At 40.2% G+C, this 19,855-nt stretch overlaps 1 protein-coding gene across 1 annotated transcript in view; it reads left to right on the plus strand.

The window, feature by feature from the left end:
• CNTNAP2 (contactin associated protein 2) overlaps positions 1-19,855 on the plus strand; it is a 1,951,553-nt gene that overhangs the window by 1,243,643 nt on the left and 688,055 nt on the right. The window contains exon 12 of the mRNA XM_041753355.1: positions 8,505-8,624. Coding sequence (XP_041609289.1) covers positions 8,505-8,624 — 120 coding nt within the window. The remainder of the gene's footprint in view (positions 1-8,504; positions 8,625-19,855) is intronic.

The raw sequence follows: 19,855 nt of genomic DNA on the forward strand, positions 1-19,855 counted from the left end.
TAAACTTATTTTTGAAAGACACATTAAGATCAGAAGGTGACTTAGTGATTAAAAGGCATCGGCATGAAGAGCGTACCTGAGACCATTCTATTCTGAGTATCACCAATTCACATATGCCCCAGGCCCCTTTCAAGGGCTAAGAACAACTATTTATCATTTTCTGGTACAACCACGTTTTCCATTAAAAGACTTCTTTATTAATTCAAGAGTAGAGTCTCCAGTAAACCAATTCTCCCTTGTTAGCCTCTTGTTCCTGGTCTGTAGTAAGTGAGCAGTCCCTCTCCTATAAGAGAGCAGGAAAGTGAAGAACATTCATAAACTATCAATACCCAAAATGTCATGTTACAGCATTTACTAGCAAATGAGCTATAAAATTATTTTATGCTTCTTTCCAATTTTATATCAAATCATTAGAAGTGAACTTTTCCCTTTCCTGGCAATCAGGAAAAGACTACTTATGATGTTCCAAAGATAACCTTTATGTACGTGTTCATTTTTGACTTGTGGTTAATTTTCGGACACGTTTCATCCTTGGCTACGTCTAGAGGTCCATATGTTTTAGAAGGTAATAAGAGGAAGGGTATATGCCATGTGCCCACATGTCTTTCTTAAATTATGAGGTATAGATAGGGTCAAGGAGAGCCTTCCTCAGCTCATCAGAATTAGCAGAGCTCTGGAGAACCATTGCTTTGTACTATTCAGAGCACCCAGTATAAGACTTTATGCACATGAGCCAAAAATAATTATTTTATCAGGGAGATAGTTCTCTATTAAAATTAAAGTACTAGACCATGGTGGAGAGGCGTCCACATCATCTATAATTTGGAAAAGCTCCAACTTGACCCAGTCACTTGGCACCTACGTGTCTGTATTAGTTTCCCAGGACTGCTGTAACAAAGAACCACAACCAAGGTGACTTAAAAGAAATGTATTGCCTTACAGTTTTGGAGGATAGAAATCCAAAATCAAGGTATCTGCAGGGTTGATTCCTTCTGAGGACTGCAAGCGAGAATCTGTGCCATACTTCTCTACCAGCTTCTTCCTGCTGGCCTCAGATGTTCTTTAGCTTGTGGTTGGCATCCTTCCTATGTCTTTATGTTGTCTTCCCTTGTAGGTATCTGTTTCTGTGTCCAAATAGCCCCTTTATTTAAGTCAAGTTGGATTAAGCCTATTGAGGTGATCTCATCTCAACCTAACCATCTTCAATGCCTTATTTCCAAATAAGGTCACTATCACAGGGGACTAGAGCTTCAACATCTTTTCAGGGGATATATTTCAAACTATGGCAATGTACTTTTTAAATTGTCAATGCTTTTTTAAAAAAATATTTTATTTATTTATTAATGGGAGAGAGAAAGAATGAGAGAGAGAGAGAGAGAGAGAGAGAGAGAGGCAGAGATAGAAGCAGGCTCCATGCAGGGAGCCTGACATGGGACTTGATTCCAGGACTCCAGGATCACGCCCCGGGCTGAAGGCAGGTGCCAAACTGCTGAGCCACCCAGGGATCCCCTAAATTGTCAATGCTTAAAAAAATTTAAAAATAAGTAAATAAATAGTCAATGTTTATGTGAAAATAGAAGCCATGGTAGGCTTCTGTGCTTTCTTCTCCATTCCCAAGTACTTTAATATTTTAATCATATGTGAGTATATGTCTTAATTACTACTTAGCATGATATTCAGGATCTTTATTGTCACAAATGGAGGATAATATTATATATTTAAGAGATGTGAGAACAGTTTTTAAAGGGAAATCTTAATATATCCAAAAACATAAAATGCACTTATACATCAAAACCTACATATTCAAAGCTATAAGGCAAATAGGGAAGAACACATATTTCAGTCTTCGTTTCTAGTATAGTATAACATTCATTTTCCATGTTTTTTAAAGATTTTATTTCTTTATCCATGAGAGACACACACACAGAGAGAGGGGCAGAGACAGAGGCAGAGGGAGAAGCAGGCTCCATACAGGGAGCCCCATGTAGGTAGGACTCGACCCCAGGACCATGGGATCATGACCCAAGCCAAAGACAGATGACTCAAATGCTGAGCCACCCAGGAATTCCCATTTTCTATGTCAACAAAAAAAAAACAATAACAATAAATGGGCTACACTATAACTGTATACACTACAAAAGATTTTTTAAAATCTCTCCAATGTACATTTGAAAATATATTTTCCAAATATTAATCAAAAAATACAAATAAAACAGTAATGAAAAGTGATTTTTTTTTTGCCAAATAGGAAACTATTTTTTTCTTTCTGTTTTATTTTAAATTAAGAGTCTAGCCAGTGCTGGTGAAGATGCATTCAGAGGCATAGTTGTTGCTTTTAAGATTCTCAGGAATCTAAAATTGAGTATCGGAATTTAGAGCTCACTTCATGGTGGCATGGAGGTGGTAGTGAGTACCTGACAACAGCTAATAGAATGTGGCCATTATGTATTCTGGATTACGAGCAGTTACATTAACTTCTCACACCATTGAAAGATGTCTACACAGAAGTAAGAAAGGCTCAGCATTCAGGAAGAAACTGAAATACAAGCTTACCAAAATTTGCACCTGGGGGCAAGAAAACAAGATGTTATCTTTTTCTTTTCTATTATTTGCTCCTTTTTCAAAATTCATCAAAATGTGTAGTTCTGTTAGTAATTAGAAATACCCATGTTAAAAAAAAATGAATCTGGGATGCCTGGGGGATTAAGTGGTTGAGCGGCTGCCTTTGGTTGAGGGCGTGATCCCAGGGTCCTTGGACCACGTCTCGCTTTGGGCTCCCTGCAGGAAGTCTGCCTCTCCCTCTGCCTACATCTCTGTCTCTGTGTATCTCATGAATAAATAAATTAAAATCTTAAAAATAAATAAATAAACATTTTAAAAAATGAATCCGTCTCACACATCCTAACAAAGACTCTCTCGTGAATTTAGCAATCTCTATCAACTTTTATTCTATTTTTGCTTTTATGTTCAAATGCCTACAAAGTGTGGTCAGCATCCAAGTCCATCAAATAGTTTCTTTCCCTATAATTTGGTTCTATAAATACCACCACCCTGAAATATCTAAAAAGTCACTCAAATCTGCTTGCTAAACACATTGCCATTTTTATTTGGTTTTTGGCCCTCTTTCTGTCCCCATTTTTTGCAGTAATTCAGACTCTTCGAATGTTCCTCTTGGGGGTGTAAGTCCTCCTTTATATTCTAGTCACATTCTGAGCATTCCTTAACTGTGCTTCATCCCAGCACATTAGGCCAATTGCACATCTTTGCTCTTCAACCTTTTGCTTTTCCTTCTGTCTGCAAGTCAGTGATACTTCAGACGCCTCATGCTGCATCTGCACCTGAACAGGGTTCAGGTTTCTTCTCCTCTTTGGTAGGGGGTGGGAGGGCAGAGAATGCACGTGTTGCTTGGTGTTCTACTGATGGTTGTAACCTCAGGGCCATATGGACCTCTAAAGGCCAGTACAAACTTTGACTTTGTGCTTCCATCTTTAGTATTCTGCTTAATACTTCTTATTAACCAACAACACTAGGAACATATTTAATGCTTAATAAAAATTATTCATTAAGTAGAGCAGCCATATTTCTATATAGTTGTGATAAGCAGAATATTGCCCCCACCCCAAGTAATCCTTGTCCTGATTGCAGGACCTGTGAATATGTTACCATATATGGCAGAGAGACTTTATGATTAAGTGAAGTCACATGAGATTCCCTTACATTATCTGGGTGGGCCTAATTGTGATCACAGGGCTCCTTAAAACAGAAAGATGTGGCAGCCAAAGCAGGGAATCAGAGCACTGGAGTGTAGGAAGACCTTGCGTTGAAGATGTAGAAATGAGACAAGAACAGTGAGCAGGGTGGAGTCTAGAGGCTGAACCAGGTAAGAAAATGGGGGTCTTCCCCCAGAGGCTTCAGACACCTTGAATTTAGCCCAGTGAAACCCACCTCAAACCCTCAGAACTCTAAGAGTGTCTGTGTACATTAATGTTTGGCTATTTGTTACAGCGGCCATATGAAACCAACACAGGAGTATGTTGGCATTTTCCATTGTACCTACTATGATGTCACGCAGACTATACCATTGTTTCAGGAAACTGAAGAACATGCTTAGGATTCACCACCTTCTGGAATTTTACATGCTATGGAATTCAGTCTGATGGGTTCATTAGTAATATTGCTGCACACATCTGAGATTTATTTACAAAAACATACAGTAATATGAGACCTTTTATTACTTTTCCAATAAATCCATGGAGTTGATGAGTCTGTTTATTTCCCCATCAGCCCACTTGCCTCTCTGTTCTTCAGCAGTGATGATGGCTCATGTGCTTCACTTCCTTCGCTGGTTGCTGCCTTAGCCCCTGTGCTCTGTCCTCTCCTCAGGCTTCCTGTGCACAAAATGTGCAATCCAACTATGCCACCACTGGGTCCAGAACTAACTGGCTGAGACATGCAGGGTAGATGCTTTGGTTAGCTCTTTTTCTGTATTAAAATGTCAATATGCTCAATGCTTTTTAGTTTACAAAGTGTGTGATATCACTTAATCATCACAACAGCTTAGTTGAAGGAGAGAGCATTTCCTTCATTTTACAGCTGAGAAAACTCAAAGTTGGCGGTGGGTGGGTTCCACATTGTAAATGACAGAAAGGAAATTTGAATGAAAATCTCTTAATTCCTTACTCAGGTATAAAACTAATGCAATTTCATTATATCCAGGTGTCCTTGACATTTTACCTCTTTGCCATTATTCTAGATATGTATTTCTCAAGTATATTTGTAATCATAACATAACTTCTGCACATTATAAAGTGATATGGAAAACACAGAAAAGTACGAAGTTTTAAATTATCCATAATCTTACTGCTCAAAGATAACCACTGCTATTGTGCAGGTGCATTCATCCAAGTATATATTTTTTCAGATGTATTTTTATTTGGGCTTTTGTATCCCAATCCCTTCTCATTATTTTGAATGAAGTGAGGTACCATTCCACCCTTATTCAGGATTTTATTGTATTGCCTTTCAGTGTCCTACCTTTTTTCCACTTATATCTAAATATAAATAAAGAATTGGCCTTCCAGAGTTAACTTTTTTTCCCCAGGATTAGAGCTGTGCCTCTCACAATGCATTCAGGACCCACAGCATCAGCATCACTTGGGAGCTTATTAGAACTGCAAATTCTCTGCTGAATCAGAATTTTAGGGTGAGGCCCAGGAATCTTAAAAAGCTCTTCAGATGATTTTCACACATGATACCATTTGGGCTGAAATACTTGGTTTCCCATTTGTGATGATGAGGCAAAAGCAGCTAGTAGGCCTATCGTAAATTAAAGTCAAGCACAATAACTGTCATACTTTGAAGAAAAAGAGAAGAGCTTCTTGCATCCAGATTTCCCTTGTCTCTAAGCCTTCAACATTTGCTCTTAGTCTTACTTACTTGAGTTAAGGTCTGTAGTCCTCTTTGGAGGGTTTATATGCTTACTTAGACATGCAGGAGTGAACCACATTTCTTACCATCAGATAGTGCTTTCATCAGTTCTGATAGCTTTTCTTAAACATCTGCCATGTTCAGGGTGCCTGGGTGGCACAGTCGTCTAAGTGTCCCACTCTTGGTTTCAGCTCAGGTAGTGATCACGGGATCCCAAGATAGGGTCCTGAGATTGGGCCTCATGTCCAGCTCCTTGACCAGTGCAGAGCCTGCTTAAAGATTCTTTCTCCCTCTCCTTCTAATCTCAAATAAATAAAAAAAAATCTTAAAAAAGAATCTACCCTGTTAGATTGTATATAGCAGAAGAGAAATATATATATATATATATATATATATTAGACCCTCCCCTCAAGATAACTCACAGTCTTGTCAGGAAATAAAATTTTCATATATGAAATTCAATCAACAACAGTCAAGTCCTAAATTAACTATAATCAAATATTACAGTACATGAGATGAGCAGCGAATGCCCTGGGCTGTACAGAAAGTTAGGTATATTGACTAGAGAAGGTTTCCTTAAGAAAGGAGGAATTTAAGTAGGACCTAATCAATAATTATGATATTAATCATAAAAATTCCACCTATTAAATATCTACAATGGCCTAGATACAATGGTTAAGCAGTCGGTGTTGTTGTGTCTTCCAGTTCTCATTACTTCATTGCAAATACCTGATACCTATTCTCCAGATAACACTAAAGGAAATTAGGGGATTTTGCCCAATGTTACATAAGTAGTACTTTGTGGAGTAGGAATTTCAGCCCAAGTCTGTTTAATTGCAGAGCCCTGTTTCTTAGCACTTCTGCCTCAATAGTTAACTATGGTAGAAAAAGTGAATAGATTCAGAGGTTTGTACTGTATTAGAGATGAAAATAAGTCCAGAAAAGGTGCCTGACCAGTGTGCAAGGTTGACACTGGCAAAACCAGGAGATACCTGTTAGGATTATGGAAGGTCTTGTATGCATGGGTGGTGACCTGGGATATAATACCATGGATGCTGAAAAAATCATTACATATTTTTTAACCCAATGAAAGTAATGTTTTAGGACTAGGCTAATGGCATAATTTGGTGAGAAGTGAAGAGATATTTGGGTAAGACAACCAATTAATAGTGTGATTGTTATAAACCAGATACCAGATGATAAGGAGAATGGGGGGTTTGCAGAGGGAAAAGAGAGTGACTAATGATTAAATACTAAAAAAAGAAATATTGAAGAGACTAAAAGGAAAACTTTAGAATTTTAACCTGACATTGCCTGGTTCATTTTGAGCTACTCACAAAAATCATAATTATCTGGAGAGAGGTTGCAAAAAATTAGTAAGGCGGTTATAAGTTGTGAGTTTAGGTCATTCTCAACTCTCTTCCCAACTACCGACACCTACCTGGTTTCCATCTTCAGCTTATTTTAAAAACATGTGAATCAGTCCCAACTACTTAGCCTTCCTCATTCAGTATGAGTACAGAGCTAGTCATCCTTCTCCGGGCCTCTGGCCATGACAGCCTATGTGCGCTCATGAACTTCTGAGGTCCCCTAAAATCTATAGTTTTTCTACAGGAGTTTTCTTTCTAAAACCTATATCTAATTATAGCATCTTCCTGCTTAGATTTTAGAAATATCCCTCACTGACTTTTATTGCAATATTTTACTTGGGATGCCACTCAAAACTAGAGCAACCATAGTTTATTATCCAAATGAGAGACTTGGGATATTGAAACCCGGCAGGTTAATCATCACACCAGGACAAAGGACACATGAGCTCTGCATAGCTTTCCATCTGCACCCCCTTCCAGTGGCACCTTATGCATGAGTAATACCAAAATAATTAGTGAACAAGCCCTACTCATCCTTTATCTGTGGTGCTCACATCTGTATTTGCGTTGCCCCTGCCCAGCACATCATAGACACTCAATATTTGCAGAAGGAAGGGAGGAAGGCCAATGAAGTAAGTCAAAGATTTTGAGAACTGTTTTAGTCCAGTATGTTGTTGTTGACATGAAATTGAATTTGAAGTCTAACATCTTTGGAGAGAGAGGAAACCACAGGCAGCCAAATAGGGGCACCGAGAACATGGAAGACAAAGGTGGAAAAGAGAGGTCCCAGAATCGGACCTGCCACCAATGAACACCTGATCCCAGCAGTGTGAGTTCCAGTGCACTGTGCCGAAAGGCTCCACTGCGTGTGCATCCGGCGATAGCTCTTTACCAGAAATAGTTCTTAGTTTTGTAAAGAGATCTTTCAAAGTCATCAGAAATGTCACCGTGGAGCTGTTTTTAAAAGTCTTCCCAGTAGTATTCTAGAAATTGTGACTACAAAGGAGATATGCAAATGCCCATTTTGTATGTCTGAGAAAAGAAAATGTGTCAGGAGCATGGGAACATAAAGGAAAACAATGGAAAAGAGCCTATAATTTAATTACATTGATGTCAGCTTTCTGCAGAAACTAGATGTGATGTAATTAAAATAACTGTAACAAAATGAAGCAGGAACATTCTTTCCTTTCTCCTGAAATAAAGGAAAATTAGAAATCTCATGCTGTTTGAGGGTAATGTACACAATCTATATCAAAAGGAGTGTGTGTGTGTGTGTGTGTGTGTGTGTGTGTGTGGTAGAGAGATGGTTCTCTTAGTTGATAGCCCAACAAAACAGCCAATATTTATGGCCTTTCAAAATAAAGTCCCTTACAACAAGGAGATGATACCTAGAAATAACTACAGATTAATTTTTTTTCAATGATTGTGAGCCCTAATGGAACAGACATTATATTTATTTAACAATTTATTGATTGTTTTAGACCTTTCCCCAACTATAAAGTCATAGTAGGAACTTGCTATGTTTGTTGGGTCAGAAATGCTTATAGAGTAAGAACCAAATCATGAATTTAAATGTAAAGAAAAAAGAACTCTCACTCCCACAGGAGGATGCTGCTCAGCAGCGCGGGCCAGTATTTGATCGGCTGGGGGACCCATCTGGGGAACTGTTTGCTCTGCACTGTGCTCATGTAGGCTGTTCTGTTCCAGCGATCTATGAGCCTTCCTGTGAAGCATACAAACACCTGGGCCAGACGTCAAATTACTACTGGATAGATCCTGATGGCAGTGGACCTCTGGGGCCTCTGAAAGTCTACTGCAACATGACAGGTAACTGTGCCATATTTATGCTTCATGGACATTTCTTTCCTATATGTTGAGCATGAACAGTACAACTCAAGACTGTTTCTTCTGCGCCATGTTCTTATCACAACATGTAATGAGCTAAATACTGTTGTTCAGTAAAAGGGTGAAATGTATTTCTAAAGCAATAAAATAGTCTACCCTGTTCTTTTTTAAAGTCTGCCTTCTGACTTGAAGAATATATAATTAACATTTTAAAATATTACCATTCAGGGGGAAAACTCAGGAAGTGAAATTGAAAGTGGGAGTCCACGGAAAGAACTGGCCCACAGAGCAGCCTCCACAGGTACCCTAGACTGAGGAACTTTGGTATCACTGTTCAAATGTCCACTCTGCCCATGTTAGGGGAAGCTTAGGGACCACTCCACATCATCCCCAGCCCCTGAAGTTACAGAAAGAGCCTTTCTGGGTACCAAAATCTCACTCTGGCAATACCTGCAGCTTTCATGAAATTTATCCGGAATTCTCTACATCGAAGAGAACCTAGCTTTTCTTCATTCCACTTAAATTTTGGGGTTATGAAATGAAATTGTGGGTTTTTATAATACCTTATGATGTGTGAGATGTGCAGATCCCTAAGAGCAGATTTCCCATCAGATGCTTAGTAATGCCTTTCCCTCCAAAGTAGAAGAGTGTGAGGCAGGCACTATTCACTGGCCCCAAGAGAGGATCAGTATTTGATGGAAACTCCTGAAGTATTTGACTATAACAGTAATGATTATCTGACACTACTTATGGTGATTACTACATGACCTGTCTACTGTGTGTCAAGCATTGTGATAAATTCTTCACTCAGACTACCTGGGCTTGCATCTTGGCTCAATCAGTCACCAGATAAATAATTTTGGGCACCTTATTAACTTTATTAAACTCAACAAGCCTCAGTATGTTTGTTTATTAAGTGGATTAATAATAATATCTATCAATAATAATAATATCTATCTCAGAGGATTATTATATAAATAAAATAATATACACGTGGTTCTTCACATATTGTCTGACACATGGTAAACATTCAGTAAAGGTTACCCAGGAGTAAGATATTATTATTTTTTTAAATGATTAGAGAATTAAATATCTTGCTGATATTATTCAGATAAGATTCAAACACAAATCTGTTTGGGGCTAATGGTTATTAAATCTGGCAATGCGTTAGAATCATTTATGGGGTTTTTTTCCTTATTTTTTTTGTTTTCCATTCATGTTTATTGTCTCTACTCTGAAGAATTGGATTCAGTAGTTTGTTTATTCACAACTTTCCAGGGAATTTCCTGGGTGTAAGGGCAGGGAGAGACCCAAGAAAGTGACAGGCCGGGTTGGTGGATGGCAGTTTTAATAAGCAAAGGGAACTTATATATAAGGATTGTCTTGAAGGCAGCATAATCCTAACAGTATGTAAACAGGCCTCACCTGGGGTCAGTCATGCTGACTGAGGACATACCATATGGTGTCCTCAGCGCCACATCACCATTCCAAGCCTATGTCCTAGGAGCAGCCTCCAGGAGAGAAAAAGGCAAGTGGAACCCCATTCCAAGGACAGGAGAAGGGATGAGAAGCCTCGGAGTGCCTGGGTTCAGCTCACAGGTCATTCGACAGTCATGTCTTTTCAGTGATGTTCCCCAACATAGGTGGAAGTGGGAATAAGATTGTGCCACTGGAAGGGAGAACCCTCACCAGTGTTGTAGGTAAGCAGACCCCATGGAGAACTTCCAGCAATATCAGGAAACCATGCATGGCCCAGAACAGAAAGGAGAATGTTGGGGACAGGAATATAGTATGGAAGGCCTGTAGAGAAAATGGTAAAATGGAGCTATTCTCCCAAAAATATCCTCCTATGCCAAGAACTCTAAGGGTGTGTCAGAAAACAAACAAACAAAAACAAAAACAAAACAAAACAAAACAAAAAAACTCACTTACCAGAAAGCTTGATCTAAGAATTTATTGATTGTTGGACTTGCAGTGCCCTCAGGTACTTCCTTGTTTATCTTCGTTTTAATTTTAATCTGTGAGAACTTGATTTCATCAATGAGAATCTTGATTTTTGTTTCTCCTAATATATAAAAAAATATGATCATAGTTTAAGCCAATACTCTTACGAGCAATCCAGACAGTGAAGAATACAGTACCATTTTCTTCAGTTGGAATATTTTTCTCTTTTCACTCAAGACAGTTATGAACATCAGTGTGTCAGGGACCACTGAAGGCCAGCAGGCATTCTTTGGCCTTTTACCACCCATCGACCCTTCCTTCATCTGAAAGAACATGAACTTGACATCATTAGGACAGTATGGGACCACATAGCTTGGTTGAGGCTGTTGCAGTTCCAAGAGATATATGTTGAAGAAGAAGAGGGAATGACAGCATGAGCAATTCTATGAAGTCTTGATATATCATCCTCTATGTCAGGAGGAAGCGTGTATGCATTTTACTTTATAACATTTCTATTAAAGAATAGAGCTGTCCCACTTCTCAGTGGCTCCAATGTAATTGGGAGTTATCACTATTGAATATATCCCATATTTTAAAAATGGGAGCAAGATATTTTTTTTTCTGGGGAAGAAGTAATGTATTGGCAGTGATCAACCTTTTTTTCTTCTTTTTACAAATGGGGTGCGATGGGGGAGAGTTTTAAGCTTGTACAGACATAGTGAAAAATTTAAGAAGAGGGAACTCACTGTCAGGTAATATCTGTTGTAGATTTAGGTAGAAACCAAAGACACTGTTGAAAATTACTTCTGATTTAGATCTGTTCTTGGGAATCCTAAACTTTCAATTCCATTGCTGATTTAAAAGATAAGAGGAAATTAAAACACAATTAATTTAGAGCCAAAAAAAAAGAAGGGAGTCTCCCTTGATTTTTGGAGAAGTTCCTCCAAATAATCATGACCACACCACTGTCCACTGATGTCTCCAAGTTTTATTTATTGTTTGTTTAATGTTATCAAATAAGTAACATATTCCTTATCCTCATTGTTTCATACTGAATCCTAAGGGAGGACCTGAAGTGTGTCCCTTTTAGAATATTTTGTTGTTAGATTCAGTTCACAATTTCAATTTGTTGATATCTTTTGGTCACCCCCAACTAGCTTTTTGTTACAGTCTTAATCTCTTCTTCACAATACCTCTTGCAAACCATCCTTATTTTCATCCCAATTCCCAATAAGAGTTTATTTGAAAACTAAACACACACCTGCTATATGATTTTGCAATTGCACTGTCAGGCACTTACCCCAGGGGAATGAAGACATGTTCACACAGAAACCTGCACGAAGATGAGCATTGCAGACTTATTCGTGATAGCCAAAAGCTGGAAAGGACCCAGATGCCCTCCAGCAGGTGAATGGTTAGACAGACTTGGTATGTCCACACCATGGAATACTCTTAACAATAAAAAAGAATGCACTATTGATCCAATGCAACAGAAATAAATAAATCTCCGGAGAATTACACGGAGTGAAAAAAATCCAATCCCAAAAGATTGCATACTCTCTGATTTCATTTATATAAAATTCTTGGAATGACAAAATTATGAAAATGGAGAGCAGATTAATGGCTGCTGGCAGGTAAGGAGGGATGGAGTGGGAGCAAAGTGGGCATGGTCGCAGAAGGACAACACAACACGGGGGACTGCTGTGGTGATAGAAGCGGTTAGGGTCCTGACTGTACCAGCTTCACTATCCTGGTTGTGATGCTACTGTAGTTCTGCGAGGTGGTATCATTGGGAGAAGTGAATGAGAGGGACAAGAGACTTCTCTCTATTATTTATCACAGCTGCATGTTCCATCTATATTACCACAAGGAAAGATTTTAATTAAGAATATATAATACACACCAAAAACAATCCCAAGGACTGTGCATTTTTTTCACAGTCTTTATGGGGGGAAGAAATAATATTTAAGCATACCTCTAGGATCCTTTTTTCTAGATATTTTACTTATATATCCACTCTGCATCAGGAACTGCGCCATGTGAGAATAAGTGGATACACTAAACCTTCACAACTAATAATAAAACACATGTTAGAAAAGCAAACAAACAAGTGATTTTTTTTTCTACAAAGAAAAGTAATGGAATTCTGAGGAGTGATTTATTTTGGATGCTGGATTTTAGATAATGCCTCTCTCAGGAAGCAACATTTTAGCCAAAATCTAAAGTACGAAAAGAGACAAAGCACTCAAGAAGGTGAGGAGGGGCAATGAGCCCTATAACATAACTCCCCGGGGCGTGAAAGAGATTGTTTCATTCCAGGGAGCTGAAACCCCAGTGGTTGGACCTGGAGCACAGTGAGCCCCAAAGAAGGATTCAGAGTGAAGTCGCCAGATGGGCAGAGTCAGAGCACACCAGGCAGAAAGGAGGGCAGTGTGGGAAACCACAAAACAAAACAAAACAAAACAAAACAGAACAGAACAGAACAAAACAAAACAAAAAAAAAAACCAAACAAACAAAAACCCAAAAACACCTGGGGTGGGAATCCACGGAGAGGTTTTAAGGAGGAGAATGAGAGGGTCTTGTTTAAAACTACTCTGGTTGGGATGAGGAGGGGGCATGAGTGGCAGAATGGAAAACACTTAGACCAATTCTGGAGTTTTTGTCAGAGTCCCAGAAGGCATCATCCTTTCCCAGAGCTAGAGCGGTGACAGTGTAAGTGATGAGACCGAGATGAAGTTTAGATCTATTCTGAAAGTAGAATTGTCAGGGTGGATGACAGGTTGGGTGAGGATGGCGAAAGACAGTTGTCAAGAACCAGTCCCAAATATATGGATCAAATAACCAGGTGAATTACAGTGCCACTGGGAGATGTGGAAAATTAAGGGAAGAACAGAGTTAGAGAAAATTCGAGAAGTCATGTTACACGTAGTTAAATGTGAGGTGCTATGTACCAGCTAAACTGAGATGCCAATTTTGCAATTGAATAAAATCCCACAAAGGACACTTGGGTTAGAGATATAAACGTGCTCGTTGTTAGCGTATGAATATGCGAGAAGCATAATATCACTTAGGGGTTGATGTAAACAGAGGAAAGGCATCTCCGGAATGAGCCCCCCAGAAGTCGATAGAGACCAGGTCTCTGGTGATGAAATGGTGTGTAAGTGTGTAAGAGGGTCACTGAGGGTAAGTGGAGGAAGAGTGTCCAAGAGCATTTGGGGGAAGGAGGGGCCATCCATGTGGATGTTGGAGTGACTGCTCGGGGTCTAGAGAGTGATAAAAAGTTCTCAGGATGGAAAGTGGCTCTGAATCAATGCAAATGTCTATAACGAATGAGGCGATGCACCTAAGTAGGGCAAGTATCAGCAAGCAGAGTGTGGGGAACGTGGTATGCCTGGAAGTAACCAACCTCCCAAAGGGCCTGTGTAGACGACTTTAGGAAACCATAGAATAGGCAAGTACCCTGGACTCAGAGGCCAGCAAAATCTCCCACCACACAGCTGACTCATGAGCTGAGTCTTGAAGAACCAGGTGGGTGTTGTGGGCCCGGGAAAGGGGAGAAGGAAAAATCGACCAACTCACAGCAGGCTTTGTGCAGCAGGCAAAGCAACTGAAATGTGATCGTGAGGGAAAAGCAAGCTTGTGATGATGCTGTATTTTCAAAGCATGACTTTGGCAGCTGTAAGATTCTCCCAAGGGAGATGGAGACATAGAACAGGGACACGAGTGAGAAAACCCCGGTGTTTCACTCCAGGAATTAAAACTGAGATTTAAGGTGGCGGCAGTCAAGGAAAGGAAGTGATGAATTTCCTGGATTTTTAGAAAGTTGAGTTGGCAGGGTTGTGGCTGGTCCGACGAGAGCTGAAAATGCCCAGTTTCTGTCCTTGGGTAATTCCAGGAGGTGCAGCACAGAAGGCCGGGGACAGATTAGCAAAGGGCCATAACCCTAACCCAAGCTGGGTAGAGCTGCCCCAAAGCAGGTACTGCACAAATCCCCGGGGGCGTTTTGCGTAGGTCAGTTCATCTCTTTGTCTGGGTTTCTGGTTTCCTTGTAAATGGAGTGTAGGAGTTGGAATGGGAGGATCTCTACACTGCTCCCATTCTAAAAAAAAAAAAAGAAAAGAAAAGAAAAGAAAAGAAAGAAAAGCAAAGAAAAGCAAAGAAAGAAAAGAAAGAAAAGAAAAGAAAAGAAAAGAAAAGAAAAGAAAAGAAAGAAAAAAAAGAAAATAAAGAAGAAAAGAAAAAAAAAAGAAAAAATTCTATTATTACCATGGAACACGAAAGAAAAATATCGCAGTCTACCTACAGTCAAATAATCTAGAATCTGAATCCTCTTATCTCAAATAAGCTTGAATTTACTCATTTCTTGGCTGAATTTGACATACATTGGCACTCTTCATTTTTTTAGCATGAGGCAGGTCTTCTCTGCAATTCTTCTTGTGACTATCTGTAGGTCAGGGCTATGTCGCTTGGAAATTAGGGGGTGTCCTAAATGACAGAGCGTCCCAAGTACTGTGCAGTTGGTACTGAGCAGAGAACGCATTCCCTGAATCCCCTGTGGAGGGATGCATCACTCTCCACGAGCCAGAGCCCAGGTTTCTTTTGTAAGTCTTAGGGCACAAAAATGTACTCATTGTTATCCTCCTTCTCCACTTTCATCCTCTCTCTGAGAATCTGCTGTTGTAAATACAGTTCTCATAAACATAAAATATCAATTTTTTAAAGACTTTCTTTATTCATGAGAGACACACACAGAGAGAGGGGCAGAGACACAGGCAGAGGGAGAAGCAGGCTCCCTGTGGGGAGCCCGATGTGGGACAGGATCCAGGGATCCCAGGATCATGCCCTGAGCCAAAGGCAGACGCTCAACCGCTAAGCCACCCAAGCACCCCAAAATATTAAATATTTTAAGTATTTACCTCTGTTACCTGTACATTTTTTAACATGTAAGCTTCTATTTCTGTTTTTAAGATGTTTAGCAACCTCTTTTCCTAGAGACCTTCAACTTTGGTATTTAAAGCTTCATTTGGTTCCTCCCCCACACCCCATGATTAATAATAAGAGTAAATAAAGATACATCAGCCTTTATCCTCAGAAACGTACTCCTTTATCCCTAAATCAAAAGCAGCGCTTTTCTTAATATTCTATACTCTAATCCACGCTCTTTTTAACTCTCTTTGCATTCATGTTTAATTTTTAAAAATTTAAGTAAGCATCTGTGCTGTAGTGTGTGGAGTTTCAAGTCCAAATAAGGAGCACCTCCTGTATTCTTCCTAGCATGAGTTTTGTAGTTTTATCAAAAAGCCATTAAGCTTGTTTACATAATTTGTGCTTTATAAAGCCCTGGGATTTAGCTGATCAAATTCTATTATCCTCTATAATGGTAAAAGCTGTTCATGTCTTTTTAATCTAATATTTATAGAGAGCTTGTTACTCAAGTTCCTAAGCACTTGCACTCAGTAATATCGTTTTATTTATTATTATGCTTCTCAGAAGTTTCAGTAGTGAAGTGCGGGCAGCAAGGCAATGAGTCTCTGCTTGGAGTGCGTGGGTTCTAGTGGGAAGTATCATGACCCCCCCCACTTCCATTCCCACGTACATATCCTACCCTCCAGCAAAGCAAAGCAAAGCAGTTCCTTCTCTGCCATATTCATTTTCTTAGCAGCTTACACTCTCTTATCTCACCATTTCCATCGGTCAGGAGTCTGCCACAGGTGAGCCATCCCCTGCTCAGGATCTCCCAGGCTGAAATGAAGGGGTCAGCAGGGCTGCCATTGCCCCTGAGACTTAGGATCCTCTTCCACGTTCATTCAGGTTGTTGACTGAATCCAGTTCCTTGTGGCTTTAAGACCAAGGGCTCCGTTTTCTTCCTGGCCCTTGGCTCTGGATTGGTCTCAGCACCTCGAGGCTGCTCCCAGGGCCCAGCCATGAGTCCCTCCCACAGCCTGACAGCTGTTGGATCTCTCTGGCCTCCAGACTGTCTTTCAAGAGCTCACTTGATTAGGGCCCACCCAGGATAATGACCTATTTGATTAGGTCAATTGATTGGGGACCTTGCTTACTTGTGCAGAATCTCCTTACTTTTGCCACGTAGAGTGTGACCTAACTGCAGGAGAGTCACCCTTCGTATTCACCGATCCCACCCACAATCAAGGAGTGGGGCTCATGCAGGGAGTGTATGCCGGGTGGGTGGCAGGAATCTTGGGGCCATCTCTGAACTCTTCCTACCACACCGAGCTCCGTACACCTCTGTGTAGTACTCAGAAATCTGGCTACGTGTATTCTTACCTTCCGAGTAACGGTGCCGCGTTTAGTGTAAGCCTTTTTTGTTGTTGTTGTTATTTGTCTTCTAGGGTTTTTAGTGTATTCTTCAATATAGGAAATTTTGAAAATGCAAAATAAATAAATAAATAAATAAATAAATAAATAAATAAATAAATAAAAATAAAAATTGCTTAGCAGCTTCAGATGTGAATTAGCAGCATGCTAGGACAGGTGTCATGACGACTTCCTATTGTATAATTGCAGCTACGTTTATCATGGAGAGCAAATTGAATGCCAGGTGCTATTCTAGGTGGGTCACACACATTAATTCATCCATCATACAGGACTTCACAACCACCCCACAGGGTAGGTGCTAATACCTGCTTCCTTTTTGGGGGGATGAGGAAACTAAAGCTGAGAGGGACTAGGTCCTAAGTCACACAGTAAATCTCGGTAAGTTAGGGAGATTGACTTCTTAGGATTGTGTGATTCAGAGCCAGAGTTCCAAGTTACATGCGTGTGCATGCGTGTGTGCTTGCGCATGTGCACAGGAGCACACATGTGGGGTGCGTGGGTACGTGTGTGCGCGGTTACATGTGGGCATTCAAACACTACTCCTCATTTTGGATTCTGCAGTGTGGTCTGTAATATGATCTCGGAAATGAGCACCTCTCGTTCATATCTTTTCATTATCATTATCATTATCATCAAAACTTCCGTACCCAGCTCTAATTCATTATCTGTGGTTTGGACAGCATTTTTGCGGTAAACTATTTACTTCTTAATTGTCCAACTAATGCCTTGGGGTTTGTAATCAGAGAACACATTTTAAATGAAATCAACATCTAAACCGTTAGGCCATTATTATCAATTTTAGCTCTAAATTCAACTACGAGTTAATATGATTTTCCGAGAGCTTTACAGGATAGGTTGTGTGTTTCCTATCTGCCTAGGTTAGTCATCCCTTAGGGTTTGAGCCCGACTTTAGGATAATTAAAATTCTATCCCCAATATGTAGTTACACTGTCAAGGTGTAACGTCTTACACCGAATCTAACAAAATCTGGTGTGAGAATGTAACAAGATTAAATGGAATTGTACTGGAGATCATCTGTAATATTTAATGTGATTATACTGCCTTATTCTCCCCCCCCCACCCCGCTTTTTTTTCTTTTTGCAAGGAAACCAGCTAGAAATGAGGACACACACAGCTCCCCTATTCTCCGTTAGGCTTATTAACATTCTCAGACCAGGCGCTACTACGCTTCCAATCCCTTGGTGTTCCCACATGTCATGAACTATTTCTCTGATGAATTCCTGGCCTAAAGTGTAAGCCTCAACACACTGGCTTCTTCCATTTTATTCCCTCTGCTCATTTTTATTTTTTTCTCATCACCAGCTTTTTCTCTCCCTTTTCTGCCTCCTACCCCAGTGCACCTCCTCTGTTGTTAACCTGCACAGAGAATAGCTCTCCTCTGTGTCTTCTTTCAGGCACATCTTCTCCTCTCCGCCGACCTCTCACAAACTGTCTTTGTTAAAAAACCTTTGTAATCACTCAGCAACTCCTGCCTCACGCGTTCAGCTATTTCAGTTCCTCACAATCAGTATAAATCTTTGAATTCAATTCTGTTCATACAGCTTCAATTGAAAATCTAGGAACCAACTCACTGATCAAACACAGTCTGAAAAGAGAGCTCTCCCCCGTAACTGATTACCCACTTGGCCCAAGACTCCCTCCTGGATTCATACTCCTATTCCACAGATGGCTTCCACCTGCCAGGCTTTCTTTCACATCTCTTCATTGTGTGTCAGTCATAGTGATAGGTTAATACTACAAAAGTTCTCAAATGGTTTTTGAACTTACATCAAGAAAACGAAAGGAAAGCTATCGGAGGTCGGATGAGGCCTACGCAACAGGCCAGGGTCCGGGAGGGAGTGCAGGATGCCATGAAAAATCAAGAAGAAACAGCTGAAGAGTGGTAGCCAGCTCCTTGGGGTCACCTCTGGAACCTCCAAGATGGTACCCCACGTGCAAACTCACCCAGTTCCAAATATTTCTACACACCTACCTCAACGGTCTTTTGAACACACTGCCTTCTGGTGCTCTGAAGGCAATGCCTTTGCTATTTGACTCCCCCGTCCCTCCTCAAGCGCCAGGAACGGCTCCCCATTGTCTATGGCCAGGGACTGGTGTGGGTTCCTCTGACATTTGGGGTCTGAGGCTCTCATCTAATCCACTGTAATCAGCTTGTCCGTCAGGCAGGACGGGGAGAAAAACTCCTTGAGAAATCCAATTAAGGTCAGCTCGTTGCTTTCTGTCTGACTTAAAGCCAGTATGTGTGGGTTTCTCTCTCCAAATTCTACCTTTTTCAGCTTTCTGGGTCACCTTTCATTCCTTCTGAGTAAATCAATTTCCATATCAGAAGTCCCTGGCAATTTTGTTGGGAGAATCTCCTAAAGCAGCTAATTTCTTTCTTTTTTCTTTTTCTTTCTTTTTTTTTTTTTTTTTTTCATCTTATCATGGCCTAATCGATGCAACCAGGAAAGTTAAAATAAACTGCACCAATACTCCATGTTGCCTAAACTGGCAGATATTGGGATATTCCTGAGACTGACAAACTAGATGCTCTGAAGCTCATCGGTGCCCTACAAGTGACTGCCACACCCCGGCCTGTGTCCCATTTGTGAAGAGTGAGAAAGGAACAAAGTTGTCAAAAAGTTGTCTTTATTGCATGTATGGGCAAAAGACTCTCAGGGCTGACCTCCCATCACATAATTAGTAATCCCATGTCCTGTTTTTACTCATATTTTTGAGCAAAAAAAAAATCAGCATTAAAAAGTGAAACTAGGCAAGAACTTGCTAGATCATCATCATCATCATCATCACTATTGCTTCTTCTTTGCTTGTCTAGACGCCTGTTTTATTCTGTCTTCACTGGAACCATGTTTGCCCCTTGTTCTAAGCCTTCTTGACTGGGTCTGGGTTACAGAACATGAAAGGTGGCAGG

The sequence above is a fragment of the Vulpes lagopus genome, chromosome 4 (genome assembly GCF_018345385.1).
Source record: "Vulpes lagopus strain Blue_001 chromosome 4, ASM1834538v1, whole genome shotgun sequence".
Taxonomy (NCBI): Eukaryota; Metazoa; Chordata; class Mammalia; order Carnivora; family Canidae; genus Vulpes; species Vulpes lagopus.